At 39.0% G+C, this 24,177-nt stretch overlaps 1 protein-coding gene and 1 pseudogene across 3 annotated transcripts in view; one reads left to right on the top strand and one right to left on the bottom strand.

Annotated features, from left to right (window-relative positions):
- Positions 1 to 24,177, bottom strand: part of POLD3 (DNA polymerase delta 3, accessory subunit) — a 95,899-nt gene that overhangs the window by 19,460 nt on the left and 52,262 nt on the right. For 2 of the 3 annotated variants that reach the window (XM_078058548.1, XM_036092162.2), the window contains exons 3-7: positions 19,289 to 19,391; positions 9,759 to 9,798; positions 8,389 to 8,521; positions 3,017 to 3,281; positions 1,602 to 1,674 (exon numbers count right to left, since the gene is read on the bottom strand). In XM_078058548.1, coding sequence (XP_077914674.1) covers positions 1,602 to 1,674; positions 3,017 to 3,281; positions 8,389 to 8,521; positions 9,759 to 9,798; positions 19,289 to 19,391 — 614 coding nt within the window. The remainder of the gene's footprint in view (positions 1 to 1,601; positions 1,675 to 3,016; positions 3,282 to 8,388; positions 8,522 to 9,758; positions 9,799 to 19,288; positions 19,392 to 24,177) is intronic. The other variant, XM_036092182.2, reaches the window with a different exon arrangement.
- Positions 10,591 to 11,488, top strand: LOC118535653 (GTP:AMP phosphotransferase AK3, mitochondrial pseudogene; annotated as a pseudogene).

Genomic DNA, 24,177 nt, shown 5'->3' with positions numbered 1-24,177 from the left:
ATTAACTATTTTATTCTTTGTCTGTCTCTCCTAGTAGTATATAAGGACCATGAGGGCAGAGATCTCACTTGCCTACATTTTCTCCTTTGTATCACCATGCATAATAGTTCCAAGTACACAGTAGTTGCTCAATAAATATTTCCTAAATAAACAAGTGTATACTTCTGTATAGCTTGATTTTTTTTTTTTTTTTATGACTAGCAAATAGTCATGGCTTATATATTTTAGAAATAATAAAAATGTTTAAATTCACTGGTTACAAATGCACCAAAGAACAACAAATAAAACAAAACAAATGAAAATGTGGACCTAAAAGTCACCAAGAAACCACACAATCTGATTCAGTTCGGTGGCCCAGTACCAGCCATGCAGGCCAGTGATATTAGCCACCATCTATTTTCACAGAAGTTGGGAGCCCTCCTTGTGCACTCCGCCTGCAACAACACAATGTGCTTCTCAATAACCTGAAAAGTATCAAATTTTCCATCTATTTTCAGAACACAAAAACTTTTTGTGATAGCTTGTTGGCAAATAAACACTATCACTCCAAAGCCTCCTTCAACCACTAATTTAACCATCATGGGAAAGAGAATTCTGATTAATTTTGTTTGCAAAACGCCTTCCCGGGTGCCTGGGTGGCTCAGTTGGTTAAGCAACTGCCTTCGGCTCAGGTCATGATCCTGGAGTCCTGGGATCGAGTCCCACATCGGGCTCCCCGCTGAGCGGGGAGCCCGCTTCTCCCTCTGACCCTCTCCCCTCTCATGCTGTTTCTCTGTCTCTCTCTCTTTCTCTCAAATAAATAAATAAAATCTTTAAAAAAAAAAAAAAAAAAAAAAACGCCTTCCCACAAGATCTCTGTAAAATTGATGCTCCAAGAAAGTGTGCCATAATTATCCCGTGGCTCCTGAATTCTTTCTGGTATTATGCCACATACCCTCAGGGGATGTGTACTTGGTATGAGAAGTATGAAAATATGTGACTACTGGTTCTTTCCATATGAAAGAATTCTTATTTAAATAAAATTTTTAAATAAAGGCGATTTTGCTTTCTCAAAAAGTATTATTTTTAAGTGGCCACTACCTCCCGGGTCCTTCTAATTCATACTGAGGTCTAGTTCATTATCATGAGTAATCTATAAAAAATAACTCCAGAAAGCCAAAGATTTGTTTATGCAGCCCCCTGGGAGACAGGGGTAATAATTAATAATTGTCATACGAGGCGAACCTGAGCCCAGCACCTAGGATATTAACCTCAACACCATACTGTATAACCAAGCAGCCTCCCTTCTATTTTGTCACTCATTTTCAAGAGCCCTATGAAACAAATAATAAATTCTCTTTCCAAGGCAGGAAGTAAAAACAGGAGTAGTAAACCACCCTACAAGAGATCTAAACTGAACCCAGCTCACCCATAAAATCCACTGTTCCAGTGGGGTTACTTCCATTCAATATTTGGTCAGTAGACTGCAAATTTATGTTAGGATGCAGGAAGGCTGCATGATATACCAGATGGATAAAAACTGAACAAGGTGGCTTTCACCTCAAGTATGTTATTATATTAACATTCATGTATTAATCAAAGGAAGGTAAAAACATGCTTACTCATAGCAGCTTTTCCAAAAAAATTGCTCATCACATTCCCTTTCCCTGGTGCCTTGTTGCCTGTGGAAGATACCTAAAAGCAGAAAACACACGTAATTTTTTTCTAGTGTCTAAGGCTGTTCTTCAAGTAGCAGTCTTAATCTCTTCAATAGCAGGGCACACCCGTCATGATGGCACAATCTCTATATAATCATGGAAAATGGGGGTGCCTGGGTGGCTCAGTCATTAAGCGTCTGCCTTCGGCTCAGGTCATGGTCCCAGGGTCCCGGGATCGAGCCCCACATCGGGCTCCCTGCTCCGCGGGAAGCCTGCTTCTCCCTCTCCCACTCCCCCTGCTTGTGTTCCCTCTCTCGCTATGTCTCTCTCTGTCAAATAAATAAATAAAATCTTTAAAAAAAAAAAAAAATCATGGAAAATGTGTCGGCATTAGATGTAAGAACAAATCCAGACCAGAGTATCTGATGTTTATCTCCAAAGCTTACTTGCTCATTGTTCTTACAGACTTACTATCCATGAATGTGTCTAAACTTTTGCGTATATTAAAAAACTACTTAGTTTGACAGAATTAAAACAGATCAGAGGCAGTATGGTACACACTGAGAGGGAGGGAGAACCTCCAAAACGTTACATTTGTAATAATCAGAAGTGGATTTGAACACTGGTTGCGCCACTTAATAGCAATCTGATATCCAGGCAAATCACTCAACAAGTCTAGCGCTCAGTTGAGTACACATACAAAACACAGATCTCTCCCTCACTGAACTGTTAGAGGATTTGAGCAAAGATCAAAGTATTGGCACACAGTAGTTCCATAAATGTTAGTGTTTTCCTTCCACTCCCCTTTCCTTTCCCAAAGCGGAAGTTGTAAAATCACAATGAAGGTAGTAACAATAATAACAATAATTATGCTTTTCTGGAGTATTTTTAAATAGTGTTTTAATGAGACCATTTAAGTTGCTTCAGATGAGTGAATAAAAAACTAAGGGAAGCAGCTAAAGAAAAAAACAAAAATTCATAAAACAGAACGAGAATGTTAAATATACTAAGAAGAAAGGCATACATGGTAAAGCTCAGAATATAAGATGTTCCCAAAATGACGTATTGTTAATATACAATTCCTTGAACTTTGTAATTTTCAAATGTTCTCATATGCATTATTTGGCTTGCACAACAATCTTGCAATGTGTACAGGGCCATTTTACAGGAGAATCCAAGGCTTGGTGAAAAGCATTATCGAAAGAAAAAGGACTATTTCAGATGAAAATATCAAGAATTAAAGGATTCAGACTAAAGTACAAAAACTAGAACATATTATTATACATCAGAACATTATGTGATTAATCTACTACCATTGGAACTCTAATGCTTTTCCATTACCCATTCTGAGCTATCAAGACATATCTTTAAAGACTTACATTTGTTACCTCTTTAGTCTCTGTTTTGGTTTCCTTGTTGACATCTTGGGTTTTAGAAGCAGCTTTAGAGGCAAACATTCCCATTATCCCTTTGGGCTGCTGGAAAATCTGTTTGGAGGTAGGTAGACTATGACCATTGGTTGTCAACTCATTATTGGCTGGTGTCTCACTTGATACTTGAAGATTTGACTGCTCAAACTTTTCAGAAGACGAGGATTCAGCAGCAGCTCTGGGGACCGCAGCTGCACACTGTATGGCACTAAACCTGAGGTCACAAATGTTACATTAATTTAAAAGTCTTGCTTCTTTCACACAATACTTTCTAACTCTAATACTATTAAGTTAGAAAATTTTAGAACTAAAATGGATTTTAGAAATTATTTTGTACAAAACTCTCAAATATAAAACAAGTATTGGAGAGACACTGAGGGACTTGCCCTAGATTATACATCTAGTTAGTAATAGAACCAGGACTGGAATCTGATGTCTTCCATCGTACCATATTGAATATCTTTACTTTCTTGAACAGAGCATCTTAATTCAAAACAAAAAGAAAACACCAAAAAATAACAAAAGATTAGTAATCTCACCATCCTTGGGAAGTCAAATGATTACCTCTTGTTTTTAAAGACCTTCAACTTATAGGACTACATATGCAATAAATATTGACTGAACCAAAATTATGAGCTTTAAATATTAACAAATTTTCTGGCAACTCTCCCGGCCAGAGTGGATCATGCTTTTAAACAAGGAAGAAGCTGGGAACAAAGCCATTGGTTCGTATGACTGGTGGTCCTTCACTGTCATTTGTTAATAATTTCTAATTATACCAACTAACAGCACCAGACAAGTATGCCCAAAACCAAGTGAAATTTGGCACAGTATGCATGGCATATTAAAGGGAACATTCATCTCTTTTTCTATAATCATTGTAGATGTGCCTGTTTCACACAAATCATAGCTGTGCTTAAAGGAAAGTTCCCTCACTTTTCTTACAAAGAACAACATTTGATTTCCCCCAGTCTTTAGCTTACTGGGGGTTGCTGAGAGCTCCTTGGATGTAGGGAAGGGCATTATTCATCTTTTGTATTTTAGGTATGCAGTACGAGACCTGGCACACAGAAATACTAGTGAAAGAATGATAACTGAAGTCCCTGGAAGTGAAGACTTCTGGTTTCCCTCTCTTGGGATAGGAGAAGATGCAGGTTAAGAAAGAAACGATGTGGTAATAGTAATTACCTAGGAGATCAACCAGGCACAACTTCAACATTAACTGCTAGAATAACTAGCCTAAGAAAAAAGTCTCTGATAAATCCTTTAATTTCAGAAGTAACTTTAGACTGAACAGCCTCAAACCTAGAGTGTATAGCTCCAAAAATCTTCTACTGATTTACTACGGTCCACTTCAGAAAACCCCACACTAACACAGATATTTTGTGCATCAGAGTTAAGAACAGATGGAAATAATTTCCTTTCACCCACTAGTCTTCCTCTCTAGCCTTGCAGTGCTTCCATGTACAAGGAAAAGAGCAATGTTTATTTCATTGTCAACATCTAAAGTTGGCCCTGAGAAAATTCTTTCTCCATTTGGTCTACATTCCACACCTTAGGGTCAGGACCAGAAACTGGCAATAAGGAAGAGACCAAGTTAGGCTGGGAACATGTCCGAAGAGAGAAGAATCTGCTCAGTCCTAAAATTTCAATTTTCTTCCTGTCATAGCACTTCTTAAAACACACGAAACAATGAGTCAGATCTCAGCTGGCCCATAATTCTCAGGACCAAATACAAACTTCTTTATTGGAGATAAATTCTTCACATTTCTACCCACGATACTTTAAATATTTAAGTAAAGTTTCATTAAAGTGCTTCCTATTGCCACATTTCTACTTGCCATGTTTACTTTAGTGGTCCCTGAGCAAATTTCATTTTGAACTTTTGAGTCACCTTTATTCCTGTTTACTTACTTAATCAGATACAACAGAAGAACTGATTTTTAGAGCTTCACATGCCATAAGTACATTTAAATATAGGTTATTTTTGGAATCTAATAATGTAATTTACATAAACATATCAGGGTATTCATCTTTTCTTATGATCCTTCCCTAAAAAACACCACTTATAAATGATGACTCTTTAGCTATGTAATTATATTTATTTATTTAATAAATATTTGTATGCCTATTATACTTAAGGTTTTGAGCTGTAGAATAAAAGAACTATTGCCTATCATTAATTCACTCAGTAATTACTTATTGAATGCTTACCATTTGCTAGGCACCATTTTGGGTACAAAATAGACACAATTCCTATTCTCATGGAACTTCCAGAAACTATGTTTGGAAAGTCTGTATCTATTTCATCTCAAGGACCTGGTTCTATCAGTTATCCCATCTTCCCCAGTAGTTTCAACCATTTCTTCTTTCCTAACAGTACAAGTTCAAGGCATTCTCAACTTTAAAAGTGGATAGACCCTCCCTTAGTCTCAATTCCTCTTTAGCTACCTCTCTTTTTCCTCCATTTTACAGTCAAATTTCCTGGAAAGAGTTTTTCATATTTGCTGTCTCACTTTCTCATGCTCCCATTTACTCAGTTGACCAGAATCCAGTCACTCCACTGAAAACCCTCTTAACACTAAATCCAACGAACACTTTTCAGTTCCTATTTTACTTAGCTTCTCAGCAAGGTATGACATTGTCAATCAGTCCCTCCTTGAAACTCTTTCCTTAGCTTTTAGAACCCCATATACTCTTGTGATTTTCCTCTCATCTCTGGTTGCTCCCATTTAGGCTCCTCTTCTCTTGCCATCCCTTGAAAAATGGCTGTCATTTAAATAGTGCTTACTATGTGCCAAGCACCGTTCTAAGTGTTTTTTGTTTTGTTTTGTTTTTTAAGATTTTATTTATTTGACAGAGAGAGACAGCGAGAGAGGGAACACAAGCAGCGGGAGTGGGAGAGGGAGAAGCAGGCTTCCCACGGAGCAGGGAGCCCGATGCGGGGCTCGATCCCAGGACCCTGGGACCATAACCTGAGCCGAAGGCAGATGCTTAACGACTGAGCCACCTAGGCGCCCCCCATTCTAAGTGTTTTATATATATTCATTAATTTATTCCTTGACAGCCCTTTGAGGTTGGTACACCTTTGTTAGCTTCATTTTACTGAGGAGGAAGTTGAGGCACAGAGAGGTTAAATAATTTGCTCAAAGTATATAGCTAGTAATTGTGGCCTAGTTTGACTTTCTGCCCTCTTTCATTCTATACATTCTCTCTGCATGACTGTATCTACTGCTGTGGCTCAATTAGCTATTTTCTCTGATTCACAAATCTCTATCTTCAAGCCAGATTTCTCTCCTTGACTCTATACTACTGCATGGACATCTCCGCTTGGACTCCCCACAGGCTTCCCAAACTCAACATGTCCAAACCCAATTTATCGTTTTCCCTTCTCTCCCCAAGCCTACTCCTTCCCACATATTCCCTTTCTTAGTGATGACACCATCACACATCCAGACACATGACCACCATCCTTAACACTATGAACACCCCCACCCCATACACACACACATCTGGTCCCCAAGCATTACAAAATCCAGGTTTTGACCGCATGACTCTTTTAACCTTCATACGACTTCACCCCCAACACCACTATTACACTTCAGGTAGCTGTCATCTCCACCCCGAATCACTACATTTCTCCTCACTGATGGCTTTGTCTCCCAATTATTCAGTCCCTTCTGATCTTGTTCACCATTGCAGCCAAGTGATCTTTTTTTTAAGATTTATTCATTCAAGGGCACCTGGGTGGCTCAGATGGTTAAGCGTCTGCCTTCGGCTCAGGTCATGATCTCAGGGTCCTGGGATCGAGTCCTGCATCGGGCTCCTTGCTTAGCAGGGAGCCTGCTTCTCCCTCTGCCTGGCACTCCCCCTGCTTGTACTCTCCCTCTCTCTCTCTCTCTCTCTCTGGCAAATAAATAAATAAAAAATAAATAAATAAAAGATTTATTCATTCATTCATTCATTCAAAAATAGAGAGCACGTACATGAACACAGGGAGGTGGAGAGGGAGAGAGAATCTCAAGCAGACTCCCTGCTGAGCACAGAGCCCAACACAGGGTTCAATTCCACGACCCTGAGATCATGACCTGAGCCAAAATCAAGAGTCAGATGCTTAACTACCCAGGCACCCCCAAGTGATCTTTCTGTAATGCAATTTTGATCATTTTACTCATCTGCTTCAAAATCTTCAGTGGCACCCCAGTACCCTCAGAATAAAGTCTAAACTCCTTATCCTAGCGGTCAAAGCATATAATCTGACACCTACTTCCGTCTTATAGCTCATTATTTCCTACCTCTCACTCTAAGTTCCCGCCACAGAAAATGACTGTGGTCCCACACAAGCACCAGGTTTTCTCCCAGCTCTGTCCTTACTTTCCTACTTCTCCTTTGACTGGCTACTTCTACTCAGGCCTTCAGGCCTCAGCTTAGCTGCCACGCCTCCAGGAAGCCTTCTCTCTTTTGCCTCCTCACTCAAAAATGGGGGATGAATGCTCCCCCAAACATCCTCCCACAGTATTACTCCTATTAGAGCATTGTCACACTATACTATAATTGCCTCCCTTAGGACCATGAGTTCTATAAGCAGGTACTGGGCCATATTCACTCTACAGTGTGTGGCATGGCAAAGGTACTTATTAGATCTTTGTAGAATGAATTCAAATGATCTCACTTAGTACCTGTCAAAGTAGTAAGTGCTTAATATGTCTGGGGAACTGACCTGAACCTTCAATACAACCCCACAAAGTAGGCATTATTATATCTAATTTAAAAATGAAAAAGCCAAAGCTCGAGAGAGTTTAAGTAATTTGTCCAAAACCACCAGGCTATTAAGCAGCAAAGCCGCAACACAAGCCTGTGCATTACAGTCCATCACCTCACTGAAAATGATACAAAGGATACAAAAGATGAACAACACCTGATCCTGGCTGTGGAAGATCAAATGCTTTTGGATGGAAGGTAGAGGGATAACAAATTAGAAATAGTTTTTGAAGGACATCTGAACTGGTTCTTGAAAAATGGGTGGGATTTAGACAAGCAGAGACTGCGGTAAGGGAGTAATGAGGGGGCACAACAAACCTTTCGGTGGCAGTGACAGGATAAATACATGAGGAATAGATTTATGGGGAGTCCACTGGGGTTTTCAGTATGGGCTGCTATTTTTCACCTTATGATGTACTAATAAAACCAGGCATGTGTCTTACTGCAAGATAAATGGGGTTTTACTAGACTTGGCATTCACTCTTAAGAGGCAGCCACTGTGTAAACATCTTACAAAATCAATTCGTAAAGAAGCCCACAAGGAACATTAAGGAGCTCACTTGCTGCAGTTCTGCAAGTTGCTTTTAAGGATGTCATAGTCCGTATTGAACAGAGGCCCACTGTCCTTTAGCATAGCTTTCTGGATGCTGTACACATGGATGCTGGCAGTCACCGCTAGCTTGGACTTCACTGCTACAAGTCAACAGGAAAAGCAGTCTGTTAATACACAAACTTCATAGCATGTGGGGACTTGAACAAGAAACCCTTCTGCATTAAAACCATTTGCAATCTGTGGTGGTCCAAAAGCTCTAAAAGGCCGAAGAGTCACATACACAGTACAACATCAACTCTTCTGTCTATAACTGGGACATCATGACAAGGTAGGTGGTGGTGAGTCAGTTCTAAGTACAACACCTGTGAGGGTATCACTCATCCAGTGGACTTTCAGTAAACATTAATGAATGATTGATGATGACTATATATTCTTTATTTTTTTCAATCAGGGAAGAATCTTACACTCTAGTATATAATTAAAGAATAATTTCTATCTGAGAAGACTCAATTATATAATTCAATTTTTGTGCAGAGAAAGCAACTATAACAAAAATACTACTAGCCAGCTAAGTCTGCAGAAAAAAAACCACAAAAGAACATCACAAGAACAAATGTTAGATTCCACGAAGAAAGGGACTGTGACTGAGTCTCCAGCACCTACCACAGAGTTTGACAGAGTAAATACTCATTATGTATCTACTGAATGAATAAATCTCACTTTGGCCACCACTGTGGGAATTCAGAAAGACAAAAGTGGACATGTCCACTACCCTGAATACCTCAGAGTTATTTTGTAAGAAAACGACGCCAATGGCAGGAGTCTTTGTATACAAAGTACAACAGTGCAGGTTTCATCTTGAGACATATGTCCAGATCATGTGGACCCTGTTACAAAATTCCTTTGAACTGGATTTTTAAATAATAAAACCGTAGTATTAATAGCCTTTAAATGGAAAGATAAATTTAATTTAGAAGTTATATTAAGTCTTTCTGACTTTAGAAAAGCATTCTTTAATTTTCTTCCTAAAAAATTGTTAGGGAACACAACACAGTATTTAGAGACTACTGTCTTTTTCCAGTTCATGAGCTGTTCCATATGGTATTCATGATAGTTTTTTGCATGAATGACATGAGTTTTGAAATCCTGTAATAAAAGTGCTTTGTAAATGTCAGCAGCTATTGGTCTTAAAAATGGAAAGTTAGGCAGAGGTGGTATCCTATTTTAACATGTTTCAGAAACTACTAATAAAAGGAATATTCAGCTTTTCAGTTAAATAGCTAAATATATTGTATGCAGATGCTAGGGGCAGATTTTTTACGGTACCTACATTGATGCCGTAAGAGGAAAATCTTGCTAAATCGCTAAAACACTTACCTTCCAATTTATCTTCTCTCACTACTGCAACCTTGTGGCACTGTAAGGAAATAACACTTCATTAGTGTTTAAAGCAGTAATACAACTTGCAATTTTAAAGTTCATTTGCTGGTAATTCAATTACACTTGGATGTGAAATTAGGAACATCGGGTACCCCTAAAAATTCTGTGTACAGGAGCACCTGGGTGGCTCAGTCAGTTCAGCATCTGACTCTTGGTTTCAGCTCAGGTCATGATCTCAGGGTTGTGGGATCCAGCGGGGCATCAGAATCTGCTTGTCCCTCTCCCTCCCCTTCTGCCCTCCCCCCAAAACAAACAAACAAATAAATAAATAAATAAATATGTTTTTTTAAAAATCTGTGCACAGGGGCTCCTGGGTGGCTCAATCGGTTAAGCGTCTGCCTTCAGCTCAGTTCATGATCCCGAAGTCCCAGGATCGAGCCCCATGTTGGGCTCCCTGCTCAGTGGGAAGTCTGCTTCTCCCTCTCCCTCTACTCCTCCCTCACTCATGCGTGTGTGTGTGTGTGTGTGTGTGTGTGTGTGTGTACGCGCGCACATGCGCGCGCGCACATGCGCTCTCTAACAAATAAATAAAATCTTTAAAAAAAACTGTGTACAGTTTAATAAAGTCAGACTTATTTTTAACTTGTTTAGTTTAAAATTTCTCCATCTGCGTAAGAAAAGTGATAGAATATACATATCAATACAATTAAAAACCAAACAAAAGGCAGCCCCCAGCTCACAGTACTGCCAGCCCACAGAAGGGGGTGAGTGTGCAGCAAGGCCAAAGCCCCACTATCTGTGGGGTCCAGGCCCACTGAACACAGTGATCATGGTGGCACTGAGCTCAGGCAAGGTGTGTCATAGCACATCACCAATACTCCGAGCTGAAGCACCTCTCCAGCAGGGACCCAGTCTGAAACAGGCTTGGGGCACAGAAATTGGCGTGTTAGCCAAGACTTTCACTGAACAAGGGAAGCTCATTTTGGACAATGTCATGACTCTGCTTGGCCCTTCATGAGCTGAAAAATCTCACCCAATATAGCTGGCTATTGCGTAGTTTTCCAAGGCACTTTCACAGGCAGAAGCCCTGGATAGTTTATCAGATAGAGTGATTAATCTGAACATGCCCTTCAAGGTCATGAAGCAACATCCACTTGCTAAATTCATCCACCTCACCACCAAGTCTACAACATCAAATTCGACTCTCCCAAAACTACGGGCCTTGGTGATCTGACTGGAAAGCCTCTCATCCAGTGTGAGAGTAACAGATGAGAGATGGTTCTCAAGAGATTGAAGGCTTACAAAGCCCAAACAGAGCTGGTCCTGGAATATTACCTACCAGACAAAAAGAAACATTCTCCAGAACAGAAACCAACAAGATCTGGCCCTTTGTGTATGCCTTCCTACAAACAAAAGTTCAACAAATAAACCAGAAAATATCAGTTACTTCACGAGGAAAACTGCATTTACCTAGTAAGATGAGCAGAAGCTCCTCATCCATGCATTTAGAAGCTCCTTGTCCTAAGACTGGCATCTATGAATTCTTTGAAAATTATATTAGTTTCATTTCTACTGATTTTTATCTGGAAATTAAGGATGTGCCAAATGAGTCAGATATGAAGATTCATCTTTTGAAATCATCTAGTGTGTTTTATTCAGTTATCTTCTATGGGGGTGCAACTGAAAAACATCAGAAATGTCTGAACTTCAAAAAAAATATTTTATAATATTTAATAATTAAAATTGGTAGTGACCTAACATTTGTTCAGAAGAGTAAGTGGTTGATAGATTTTCCTTATTTTCTGGAAAAGAAACAAAAAAATTCCATGTCATTTGGGGAAAGTATCTCATCAGAGGCTTTTTGCATAGACTGACACCAAAAAAGACATCTTTAGCACTGTGGTATATGGCTCTGTGAGACACTAGGTCTATAAAATTCCAGGAAAAAAACCAACTGGATTTAGAGATTAGTTGCAGGATGCAAATTCACCGCTGCCTTTACCTAAGACACTTCTTTTTTTCTTTTTTTTTTTTGAGAGACAGCTCAAGTGAGCAAGTGAGCGAGCAGAGGGGCGGGGCAGGGAAGAAGGTCCCCAAGCAGACTCCCTGCTGAGCATAGAGCCCAAATCAGGGCTCAACCTCACAAACCATGAGATCACAACCTGAACTGAAATTGAGAGTCAGACACCTAACTGACTGAGCCATCCAGCGCCCCTACACTAAGACATTTATAAATTAGCCATATATGCTGAATTTATTTTGTTGTTAAACTTACCTTGTTTACTCAGAATTTTCAATTTGTTATAAAAATGTATTAATTAGCACATAGGAAAATTTATTTTTTAGGAAAAAAATAGGAAAAAAAGGAAAAAAAAGGAAAAAAAGATTTTTCTTTTGAGAATACACATGCTCTGAGGGACATGATTTATGTTAGAAATTGACGTAAGTTCTTGCAAAAACACCCGAGTCGAATTTTCAACAGAAAATGTAATTAAAGTCTTATGTTTTCAGATGTTATTCAGTTTAGAAATGTGTGCTTTAGGATCTACTTGTTAGTTTTGCTTTTTAATCAAAATGTAAGATCTGCCTTGATGAGTAACAAATTAAAGTACAAAAAAAAAGAATAAAAGAAAACCCATGACACTAGTAAAGCAAGCATACTTTATCATCAGGAAATAGAAATAGATCAGGTATGCTTGGGGAAAATTCCCTTGATATATATAACAATTATAATTAGCAAAAAAATAATTAAAAGGATTTACATGACAGGTTAAAAAAGACCAAGAAATAACTGAGTTTGCTGAATGAGTTCTTTATTCCTAATCAAAGAAGTTAACACCTGCTTGTGTTCACTGTCATAGTTACATCCACTGTTATCTGGCAGGAAAAACCTTTACCAGCGAGTATAATCTGAATAGCCATATTAAAATGAAAATGCTTTGATTCCTTAGTGGGGCAATAAAGATGCCTGCTGATGTCCTGTGGCCTGGTAGGAAGAATGGGGCAATACGAGAGCTGGAGGAGAAACACGACTCTTCCGTGGCATATTTACTCTTACTTTACTTGGTGCTATATCAAATGAAACAAGTCCTTGTACACGCTGTTATTAACTGCCTTTGAAAATTTAGCCCATTTTATTCTGGGCACTTAAAATATGAATGCCAGGGAGTAGTTCTTATGTATTTTGTGTGTATGGGGGGGGGGGGCAAGGACTTATTTTCCTTTCTTTTGATTTTTAAAAATTCGATGTTGGTCTTTCAAAATGAACCAAGGCTTTTAAGAAGGATTATAGTAAACATTTCATTCTTTACAAAATTTTCTATAAATGTTTATTACATGCTTTCTAAAAATGTTGTGAACTACTGAACTTATTATCACTAGGTTATCTGGCATACATTAGTATTAATGTATTAGAATAAAACTAAATTTTAGAACTGCGAAAACAAACACAAAAAGCAAACACAGCATCTCAAATAGTGTGAGTAAAAGAGAACTTCTTAGTAAGTGATATAATAAGAATTAATGTATAATCATATAGAACCAAATAAAAACTGGATCTGTCTCTCACAGATTTGGAATACACTCTAAATCAAGCAAAGATTTAAATATAAAGAATGAAACCATATATATATCATAAGAAAATATGGGTGAATTCTTCTATAAATGGATAAATGTAAACTGATATAATCTGAGAATAAGGAAAGGTTTCCTAACTATAAACAGTAAGAATTAATTTAAATAATACAAAAAAACTAGCAAATATACAACTTTTGAATGACAAAAATAAACTTAAAGCACAAAGTACAAAGACAAATGATAAAATGGAAAAAATACCTGCAATTCATATCACCAAGAGTTAATACATAGCTTCTAAAATAGAGAAAGACACTCCTTTAGAAAAATAGGCAAAAGGTATGAACAGACAGTGCACAGAAAAAGAAATGCAACTGACCCTGAAACAGATGACAACATGCATTGTGTGGAGAAGGGGACTCTCACACATTACTGGTGGGAATAAAAAATGGAGAGGGATTTGGCAATTACCCAATGCAGTACATACACATCTTCGGAATCCTAGGAAATGTAACTCTAAAAGTGGCAAAAATATACAAAACACATATTTACTATAACACTATCTGTAATGACCAAATGCTGTAAATGACTCAAAAAACTATCAAAAAGGGACTGCTGAAAAAGCTAAAGTAGATCAATGTAGGATCAGGTGGCTGTAATAAGGAATGAGGAATATTTCCTGTAACTGCTATGGAGTGATGTTCAGGATCTACAGTTAAGTAAAAGAACAAAGTGTAAATAGGGTATATAGTATGAAAACTTTTATCTAAGAAAAGGGGTAATATGAATATATATTTGAATATATGAAAAATGTATACAACAAAAATGGAAGGAGAAGCAGAATCTATTAAAGTAGCTACCTGTAAGGAAAAGTGGGGAACCCAAAAATTGAAAGTAGGAAAAGATTTGAATTTAACTACGTACTGAGCTGGTGGCTTAACCACAGAGAGGAGTTATTGCAAGTAACTAAAACACGGGCTAATTGTGCATCCCTAGTAAGATATATCCTACAGACAAAAGGAACTGCAAAGAAATCTTAAACTGTTTCCAGTAAACATATTATTAGTAAAAATAGTAGTTCTGCTTTTCTAAATCTGGTATGTCTGGCTAAAGCAAATACATATTTATGAATAATGTTAGGAACTACCAAAATTTACAACGTAAGAGAAAAAAGCAGTATAAAATCAAGCAAGTTAAAAAAAAAAAAAAAAGCGGCGCCTGGGTGGTTCAGTCATTTAGTGGCTGCCTTTGGCTCAGGTCATGATCCCAGGGTCCTGGGATCAAGCCCCACATCAGGCTCCCTACTCCATGGGAAGCCTGTTCTCCCTCTCCCACTCCCCCTGCTTGTGTTCCCTCTCTCGCTGTGTCTCTCTCTGTCAAATAAATAAAATATTAAAAAAAAAAAAAAAGCACAGCTGTAAATTTAAACTGGGAATATTAGTATGGTTTCATAATGCATTTTCTCTTTAAAAAAAACAAAAGTCATTCCAAAAAAATGTCATATTCTGTAAAACCATACAATAAAAATTACAGAGTTAATGAGAAAAGGAGCAGTAGAAATTAACCACTCAAACTTATGCAACTTTCTAAGGAAGGCCCTAAAAACAAAAACTGGTAGCTTCAGGAGAAAATCAGGACTGCCCAGACAGTTCAGTGTGGCTAAATGTTGCCTCAGGGGATACTGAAAATGCGTAAAAATGACACAGTCGAAATGCCAACTTGCTGATGCTGAACAACATAGACCACAGTAGAGCACTGATTCAGTGGGTTCCTTTTAAGATGGACACAGGAGTAAGTTCAGCATCCACAAACTCAGAGCCTGGTTGGGGTAAGCCCTCTTGAGCTTTACAGCAGTTAAAGAAAAAAAATGAAAATATGGCTATTTAATGAGAGAAAGTTGTTCTTTATAGAAAAATTCCAGCCAATAAATTCAGAAAATATGACAGAACATTACCATTTTGTAACTCCTAGTGAATTAATAATCTAGGCAGCAATAAAATCAATCTTGGCTAAGATCATTAGATGAACAACTAATGGGGAACTTCATTAAGCATGGATTAGGCTGTCAACCTTCAAAACCACAAAAAGAGAATTAACAAAACATTCCCTTGAAATTTTCAAATAATTCTCTGGAAAATTCTCTGGGTTGAGATTAGAAGGAGGTTTTTGTTTTGTTTTTGTTTTTTTTTAACATTTTGTATAATAACGACTGGAAAAATATTTATATTTTTAAAAATCCATCAAAGCCAGTGTTCTTTTTCTTTCTAAAAACACTTAAAACTTGGGGTGCCTGGGTGGCTCAGTCAGTTAAGCGTCTGCCTTTGGCTCAGGTCATGATCTCAGGGTCCTGGGATCGAGCCCCACCGTCGGGCTCCCTGCTCAGTGGAGTCTCCTTCTGCCTGCCACTCTGCCTGCTCATGCTCTCTCTCTCTCTCTCCCTCTCTCCTCCTGTCAAATAAATAAATAAAAATCTTAAAAAATAAATAAAAACACTTAAAACTTTAAAAAGAAATTAGAAGGAACAAGAACAAAATCTGACATTATGCTTAATCATCTGGCTTTCCTTAGGAGGGCTTTCTTTAAGGAAGAAAGCATAGGTAAGCATCCACACTTGATCTGTAATTCCACAGGGTTCTGGAAAGCTGCCCTGCAAGGCTGTTTGGAGGGTGAATACAAGGCTCCAAAAGTCTCACAACCACTTCAACCACAGCAACTCTACTCTTAATATATTTTATATATTAGGATTTTAAGATTTCATTTGAAAAACCATTCTGCTGCTTAAAAAGGCAGGATTTAAATGCCCACTTAAATTGAGAAATAGAATGCCTTCCTTAAGCAAGCCACAGCATAGAAGTTCTTTAACTGATTATGAGTTACACATCATTTTGAAAGATTGGTTTCAAAAAAATGCACTGAGGAACACAATTTAAATGCACTTTCGGGGATTCATCCCCAAGCTCCTTGAACCCTGAAGACCACCTAAAGATTTGAAATTAAGAACGTTTGTCCTGTGGGTTAGAAGAAAAATCTACAAATCTACCTTAAAACATAAATTCTTAACCTTGGATGCTGTTCCAGAAGATCTGTGAACACTCAAAATTTTATGAATATGTCAACATACATATTTTTCTTTCAGATTCTCAAAGGAATCAGTGATCAAAAAAGAAAACCACTGCTTTAAAGGAATACAATGATTCCCAGATAAAGAACGGACATGACTGGAATGGCTAAAATTAACAAGTCACGAAATGACAGATGTTGGTGGGGATGCAGAGAAAGGGGAACCCTCCTACACTGTTGGTGGGAATGCAAGCTGGTGCAGCCACTCTGGAAAACAGTATGGAGGTTCTTCAAAAAGTTGAAAATAGAGCTACCATACGATCCAGCAATTGCACTACTGGGTATTTACCACAAAGATACAAATGTAGGGATCCGAAGGGGTAGGTGCACCCCGATGTTTATAGCAGCAATGTCCACAACAGCCAAACTGTGGAAAGAGCCAAGATGTCCATCGATAGATGAATGGATAAAGAAGATGTGGTATATATATACAATGGAATATTATGCAGCCATCAAAAAAACCCAAAATCTTGCCATTTGCAACGACGTGGATGGAACTAGAGGGTATTAGGCTAAGCGAAATAAGTCAATCAGAGAAAGACATGTATCATATGATCTCACTGATAAGAGGAATTCTTGGGGCGCCTGGGTGGCTCAGTCGTTAAGCGTCTGCCTTCGGCTCAGGTCATGATCCCAGGGTCCTGGGATCCAGCCCCGCATCGGGCTCCCTGCTCAGCCAGGAGCCTGCTTCTCCCTCTCCCACTCCGCCTGCTTGTGTTCCCTCTCTAGCTGTCTCTCTCTCTCTCTCTGTCAAATGAATAAAATAAAATCTTTAAAAAAAAAAAAAAAGAGGAATTTTTAATCTCAGGAAACAAACTGAGGGTTGCTAGAGTGGTCGGGGGCGGGAGGGATGGGGTGGCTGGGTGATAGACATTGGGGAGGGTATGTGCTATGGTGAGCGCTGTGAATTGTGCAAGACTGTTGAATCACAGATCTGCACCTCTGAAACAAATAATACATTATATGTTAAAAAAAAAAAAAGAAGAAGAAGAAGAAGATAGCAGTAGGGGAAGAATGAAGGGGGGGAAATCGGGAGGGGGAGATGAACCATGAGAGACAATGGACTCTGAAAAACAAACTAAGAGCTCTAGAGGGGAGGGGGGTGGGAGGATAGGTTAGCCTGGTGATGGGTATTAAAGACGGCACGTTCTGGGGCGCCTGGGTGGCTCAGTCGTTAAGCGTCTGCCTTCGGCTCAGGTCATGATCCCAGATCGGGCTCCCTGCTCCGTGGGAAGCCTGCTTCTCCCTCTCCCACTCCCCCTGCTTGTGTTCCCTCTCTCGCTGTGTCTCTCTCTGTCAAATAAATAAATAAAATCTTTAAAAAAAAAGAGGGCACGTTCTGCATGGAGCACTGGGTGTTATATGCAAACAATGAATCATGGAACACTACATCAAAAAAAACTAATGATGTAATGTATGGTGATTAACATAACATAAAAAAAAAGAATGGACATGACTGGATTGGACGCATTGACTAATTAAAGAAAGAGACAGAGGGGGTTAGTTAATCCTGGAAACAAAAGGAAAGAAGACGTTCAGATGCAAATTTGGGCAGTATCCATTCCAGAGCCATGAATGGGGAAAGGATTCTAGTGGCAGGTTTATTTCTGAGAGCAAATGAATCAGGTCTGCTTAATTTTGTGTTTCTGATATATAATGACATCTGATTCTGTCTACACTTGCAAATACCTTGATTATCATCTGGCTTGCCAAATAGCTTACCAATAAGGAAAGAAAATGCTGGTCATACAATATAAGGATCTGATCCCCATAGCAGTTGTTTCTCCTTGTAGATTACTAAATTGCCATTCCAATTTAAAATCTCACATGCTTGGGACTCTTGCTACAAGACATATCCAATCAGCATTTTGATAAATTAGATTTTTCTGAATTTAGGACTCTAAGGGAAAGTCAAAGGGAAAGAGAAAAACATGTATTAGTGGATCACTGAGAAGGAAACCTAATCCTTGGGCTAAGTTCTATGGGCCTGATGGTGGTGGTGGTGGGAGCAAAAGAGCCTTCAGCGTAGAGGTTTGGGGAAGTGAGAACAGAAGAGGTGTGCCTTACTTTTGGGAGGAAGCCAGAGAGGAGAAATTACCAAAGTTCCCAAGGATCAGTCCGGCACAGGGAAAGGAATGAGTTATCTCAGTAGAGACTCTGGTGCCCATCCAGGCATGGAAGTAATTGATCCCGGAGCCCCTAAGAGGGACATGAAAGTAGCTAAGAGAAAGTCAGGAGGCCTGAGAAAGCTTTGTGGTCAGGATGATGAAAACACAGCAGTGACCTGTGTTGACGGATGACCAGAGACCAGATGGGGCTATAAAAAGATACATGAGAATAAGGATGTTCCTGGCCTCTGCCTATGCACTGCATTAACTCAGCCCCCTGTCAACATCCTCATCCTTCAGCCACTCAGACATAAGCCTACCAAAATGAAAGCTCAAACTGAAATCAAGCTCAGTTAAAAAATAAATAAAATTGGACTTCCTGAACACCTGAGTTTGTGGTTTGACATCTGAACAGTCTGGAAATTAACCATCACTGTTCCCAATATACTTTCAAGAGGAAGAAAGAGGACTAACAGAGCAGTCTCCTAATGTCTTATTGCCTAAGAAAACTGCATAATCATGATACTGTCTCTGCATCACAGCCAAGATATTACCCAAACTTCGCAGAGTTTTAGGTTTAGTCTAAAAATCCAAAATAAACATCATCTTGAATTGTCTTTTAAAACTTCCATAATACTGAATCCTGTTTTTTTCCCATGTTATGTTATATAACACGGTTTATAGCTCAAACATATTTCAACTCATTATAAGATTCTGACAACTTACGGAATGTCCATTCTGAATGAGACTGCCAGACACTAAATAGGTGACATGCAGTTGGGCTCCCGAATTCTCCTTTCGCTTTCTTTCAACATAATCGTACAGCATCCTGTTCCAAACAAAAGGTACAAGTCATTATTTGTAAGAGTTTTTACCTCATCAACTCTTAATTCATGACTTAAAAGTTAGATATATTAAATCTGACAGTCTATCAGTTTTTTTTACGGGATATTTTGCTCCCATGGGCAGAAAGTTAAAAAAAGACAGACTTTAGACAGGACATACAGGTTGGGGTCAACTTGTACTGAGTTGGCACAGTGACCAAACTGAAATAAATCTAATAATAAGCCAAGAGGGACTGAACCTGCTTTAAAACAGTGGCAATAACATACAATGGATACAACAATGAGTCAAGAAAAAGTTCAGTCACTATGTGATCCTGGATAAGTTAATTAATTTTTCTAGGCCTCTTAATCCTGAGGTATAAAACCAGGAGGCTGTATTGGATCAGTGATTCTCTTAACCTGGGATTCATATGGCCATTTATAATCCTCCACCCCCCAAAATGCAAGCAAAATGCACATGTGTTTTTTGGGGGGAGACAGTTCAGGGTTTTCAACAGATTCTCAGAGGGATTACTCTAAAACATTAAGAACCACTATGTAGATGATTATAAGTGTTTAGTTCTGAAACTCCAATTTTGTGTTCACTCAGACTCAGTGCTGTTTCAGAACTGGAGAATTTAACAACTTACTCACACTGCCCAGCATTCAGAATATTCGTTAACCTGAAATTGCCACTCAATGTAGAAATAATGTTGCTTTTAGTAACATCCCTACATTCATTTTTATCCTTATGTTCCACCAAGCATCAGAAGTTGGCTTCCTGTAACAACCTACAGTTTAAGGAAATAGTTTAACAAAAACAACAAAAGAGATGCATCATTTGTGTCTTTTATGTCAAGAAACATTTACTGAGTCTCTGACATGTTATACTTCTGCCAAGGAGAGCTAAAAACTCAAAACTTCCAAGGGAAACTCAACCTACACTGTTAACCACTCTTCTTGAAGTATCTGCTCTCTTAGCTTCCATGATCCCATGCCCCACTGACTCCTGTTACCCCTCCAACTGCCTCTGCCCCATTTCCTACACAGACTTGACTACCTCCTCCTTTTCCATAGTGCTGGAGTTCTGTTGTCAGCTATCTTTTTAAATTTATAGAGTGACCAGTCATCTAGGTGTGCCTGGATCTGGGGGGTTTCCTGAGACGTGGACTTTTAGTGCTAAAACCAACAGTCCTAGGCATACCAGGATGGTTGGTCACCTTACTACCTATTCTCCTTTTGGTTTCATTCATCCCCATGGTTTCATTTATTCCTGTCAACAACATCATTGGCTCAAACCACACACACACGAAATCTGGGAGTCATTATCCTTCATTTCTCCCTATCCAGTGAGTTGCCAAATCTCATTAGTTCTTCCTCCCAAGTAATTCTTGACTCCATGCCCCAAATCTCTTAACTGGACTATTTCAATTTCAAGTGTCACTTCTGCCCCGCCCCTTTCCCATTCATTATCCACAAGGCCACCACCATGAAGTTTTAAAAATGTAAATCAAGTCATTTGGTCAACAAAATTTTACTTTATGTTCTATGTCTTGAGGATAGAGCAGTAAACAAAGGAGTCAAAATTCCTACCATTATAGAAAAGAGAAACAAACAATTAAGAAACAAATGAGTATATATATGTCAGACAGTAGTAAATCTATGGAAAGAAAAAAAGGTAAGGAGAATAGAAAGTACATGAGAAGTTTTGCTATTTTTTTTTTTTTTAAAGATTTTATTTATTTATTTGACAGAGAGAGACACAGTGAGAGACGGAACACAAGCAGGGGGAGAGGGAGAGGGAGAAGCAGGCTTCCTGCAGAGCAGGGTGGCCGCTGCGGAACTCGATCTCAGGACCCTGGGATCATGACCTGAGCCGAAGGCAGACGCTCAACCGACTGAGCCACTCAGGCGCCCAAGTTTTGCTATTTTATATAAGGTGATTAGGGAAGGCTTCATGAGCAGAGCCCTGTAGGAAGTGAGGGAGCCACCAATGCGGATATCCTGGGGAAGAATGTTCCAGACAGAGAGAACAGGAATGTAAAGGTTCTGAGGCAAAAATGTAAATAAGCAAGGTCCAAGGAACAGAAAAGAGACAAGTGTAGAGGAAGAAGAGTGGTAGGGGAGAGAGAGCCAAGTGCCAGATATGCAGGTCTTTATGGCTTCAAGCAAGGAAGTCTCTATGGACTTCAAACAAGGAAGTCATCAGAAGGTTTAGAACAGAAATAAGATGATCTCACCTTTTAGAAGGATTCCTACTGCAGTGTGGAGAATATACTGTTGAGGGGCAAGAGAGGAAAGAGGGAGACTAGTTAGGAGCCTACTGCAAGTAATCTGGGCTAGAGATGATGGTAGCTCAGACAAGGATGTTAACAATAGAGGTAGCAATTAGTGGATGAATTCTGGGTATATTTCAAAGGGAGAAACAACAGAATTTGCTGGTGGACTGATTTTGAGGTATGAGAGAAAGAGGAGTCAAGGACGATTGGACTAAGCAACTCAAAGAATGAAGTTGTCATTCACTGAGATGGAGAAAAGCAGGTGCTTGAGGAGAAATTATGAGTTAGGTTTTGAGGCATGTTAAGTCTGAGATGCCTATTAGTAAGTGATGTTGAAAGGTAGTTGGAATTATTCTCTGAATATCCTTGTTCCAAAGTTTTCAGTCTTTCCCTATCTCCTAAGGATTGACTCCAACACCCTAGCAATGACATGTAAAACTCTTCTTGTTCTGGCCCCTATTATCTCTCACCATTCTCCCACATTCACACTATTTTCAGTCTTACGAAACATTCTGCATTTCCCCTTGCTCCTTTGTATGCCCTTTCTTCTGCCTAGAATGCTCTTCTCAGACCTCATCTACCTAACTCCTCATCAAGACAACAGCTCCTGTGTGAAGCCTTCCCCAACACCACCAGGCTAGCAGGGCACCCCTGCCTTCTAAGTTCTAACCAAAACTATACCGTACCTGTTATAGCCCTTATCACATTGTATTCTAACTACTTAGTTATATATCTGCCTCCCCACTGGACTATAAGCTAGCTCCTTGAGGACAAAAATGTGCCCTATTCAGTATTCTTGTTGATTCTTCTATCTTGTCGTCTTTAGTGTTTCCTTCCATGCAGCAATTATGCTAGGGAAGATGAGGTAATGCAGATCCATGAACATTTTAGCTTATTTATGGTAGTTAGGATCATGTTAGGAGAAGAAATGATAGGCAGGGGCCATGACCAAGACGCTCTCAAGCTTGCTGGCTAAATGCATTCTCTTTTATCTACAACTTGTAGTCTTATCTCTATCATCACAGCCATTGTCCTCTATGCACTTGTCTCCCCAAATCAACCCAAGTTCTCTTTTATATTAACAAGGTCAAAACTGCACAAACTTTTTAAAAAATAATTTCCTGGGGTGTTTGGCTGGCTCAGTCAGTAGAGCATGCAATGGTTGATCTCGGGGTTGTAAGTTTGAGCCCCATGCTGGGTGTAGAGATTACTTAAAAATAAAATCTTTAAAAAATAATAATAATAATAATTTCTGTATATCTTTTGAGTCTCTAAAATATGTTTATCTAATTGAATTACACCATTTTATCTTTACTGACAAAATATGCAAAATATTCTTAAGTATCAAATGACAACAAATGACTTCTTATAAGATGCACTTCCAACACACATGATTAACTATATTTCTCATTTTAATTTGTTAATTTTCCCTGATCAGTTCCACCCATAATTTTCCCTAGGATGAATACAGTGTATAGTCTATACTGTCTTCCCTAACCTATTTTCATTCCTTCACAGCATTTTTACAACCTGAATTTATCTTGTTTAAATCAATGATGAGAAATATCTAGTCTGTCAGGTTTACTGTTTTATGACACAGTCTAAAATAATGCTAAAAATAAGAAATGAAAAAATACTTCTTTAACAAATCCAGTCAAATCAATAACAACCATGCCCAGTCACTGCCCTCAGTGCCACCAATGATACTTAAAATGCTTTCACTATAGATAAAATTTAAAAAAGATGATAGGACACTTAAGTCTCAATTTTCTCAACTGTTAAAAGAAGTTGGTAACACCCATCATATTGGACTGTTAAAAGATTATGGGAGATAAGTATTTGTGAAAATATCTACCATAGTGCTTAGTACTCACTCAACAAATATTTATTGGTGCCTATTATGAGCCAGGCACTGAAGATACAATGATTGTGGCATACTGTATTTTCCAAAGATGGCTACGACAACACCTCCCATCCCACATGCTCTTCTACATTCTCCCATAGGGAGGTGGAGTCCATCCTCCGCCCCTTGAACGTGGGAGGGCTAGTGATTCATTTTAACCAAAAGAATGAAGCAGACATGACACTGCTTGACTTCTGACACTAGTTGGAAAAGGCAATCAGCTTCTGCCCTGCTCTGGAACACTAGCTTTTGGAGTCCAGAGCTGCTGTGTAAGAAGTCCAACCACCTGGAGACACCATGCCCTGACAAAGCCCAGGCCATATAGAAAGACATACGCAATGTCTGATCTACAGCCCCAGCTGAAGTCCCAGCAGATGGCCAGCATCAACTGCCAGATATTTGTATAAAGATGCCCACAGGGGCGCCTGGCTGGCTCAGTCGGTTAAGCGGCTGCCTTGGCTCAGGTCATGATCCCAGAGTCCTGGGATAGAGCCCCACCTTGGGCCCCTTGTTCAGTGGGGAGCCTGCTTCTTCCCTGCCTGCCGCTCCCCCTGCTTGTGCTTGCTCTCTCCCTCTATATCAACTAAAAAAAAAAGAAGATGCCCATAG

This window comes from Halichoerus grypus, chromosome 11 (assembly GCF_964656455.1).
Source record: "Halichoerus grypus chromosome 11, mHalGry1.hap1.1, whole genome shotgun sequence".
Classification (NCBI taxonomy): domain Eukaryota; kingdom Metazoa; phylum Chordata; class Mammalia; order Carnivora; family Phocidae; genus Halichoerus; species Halichoerus grypus.
This window is presented reverse-complemented; position numbering and strand designations above follow the sequence as displayed.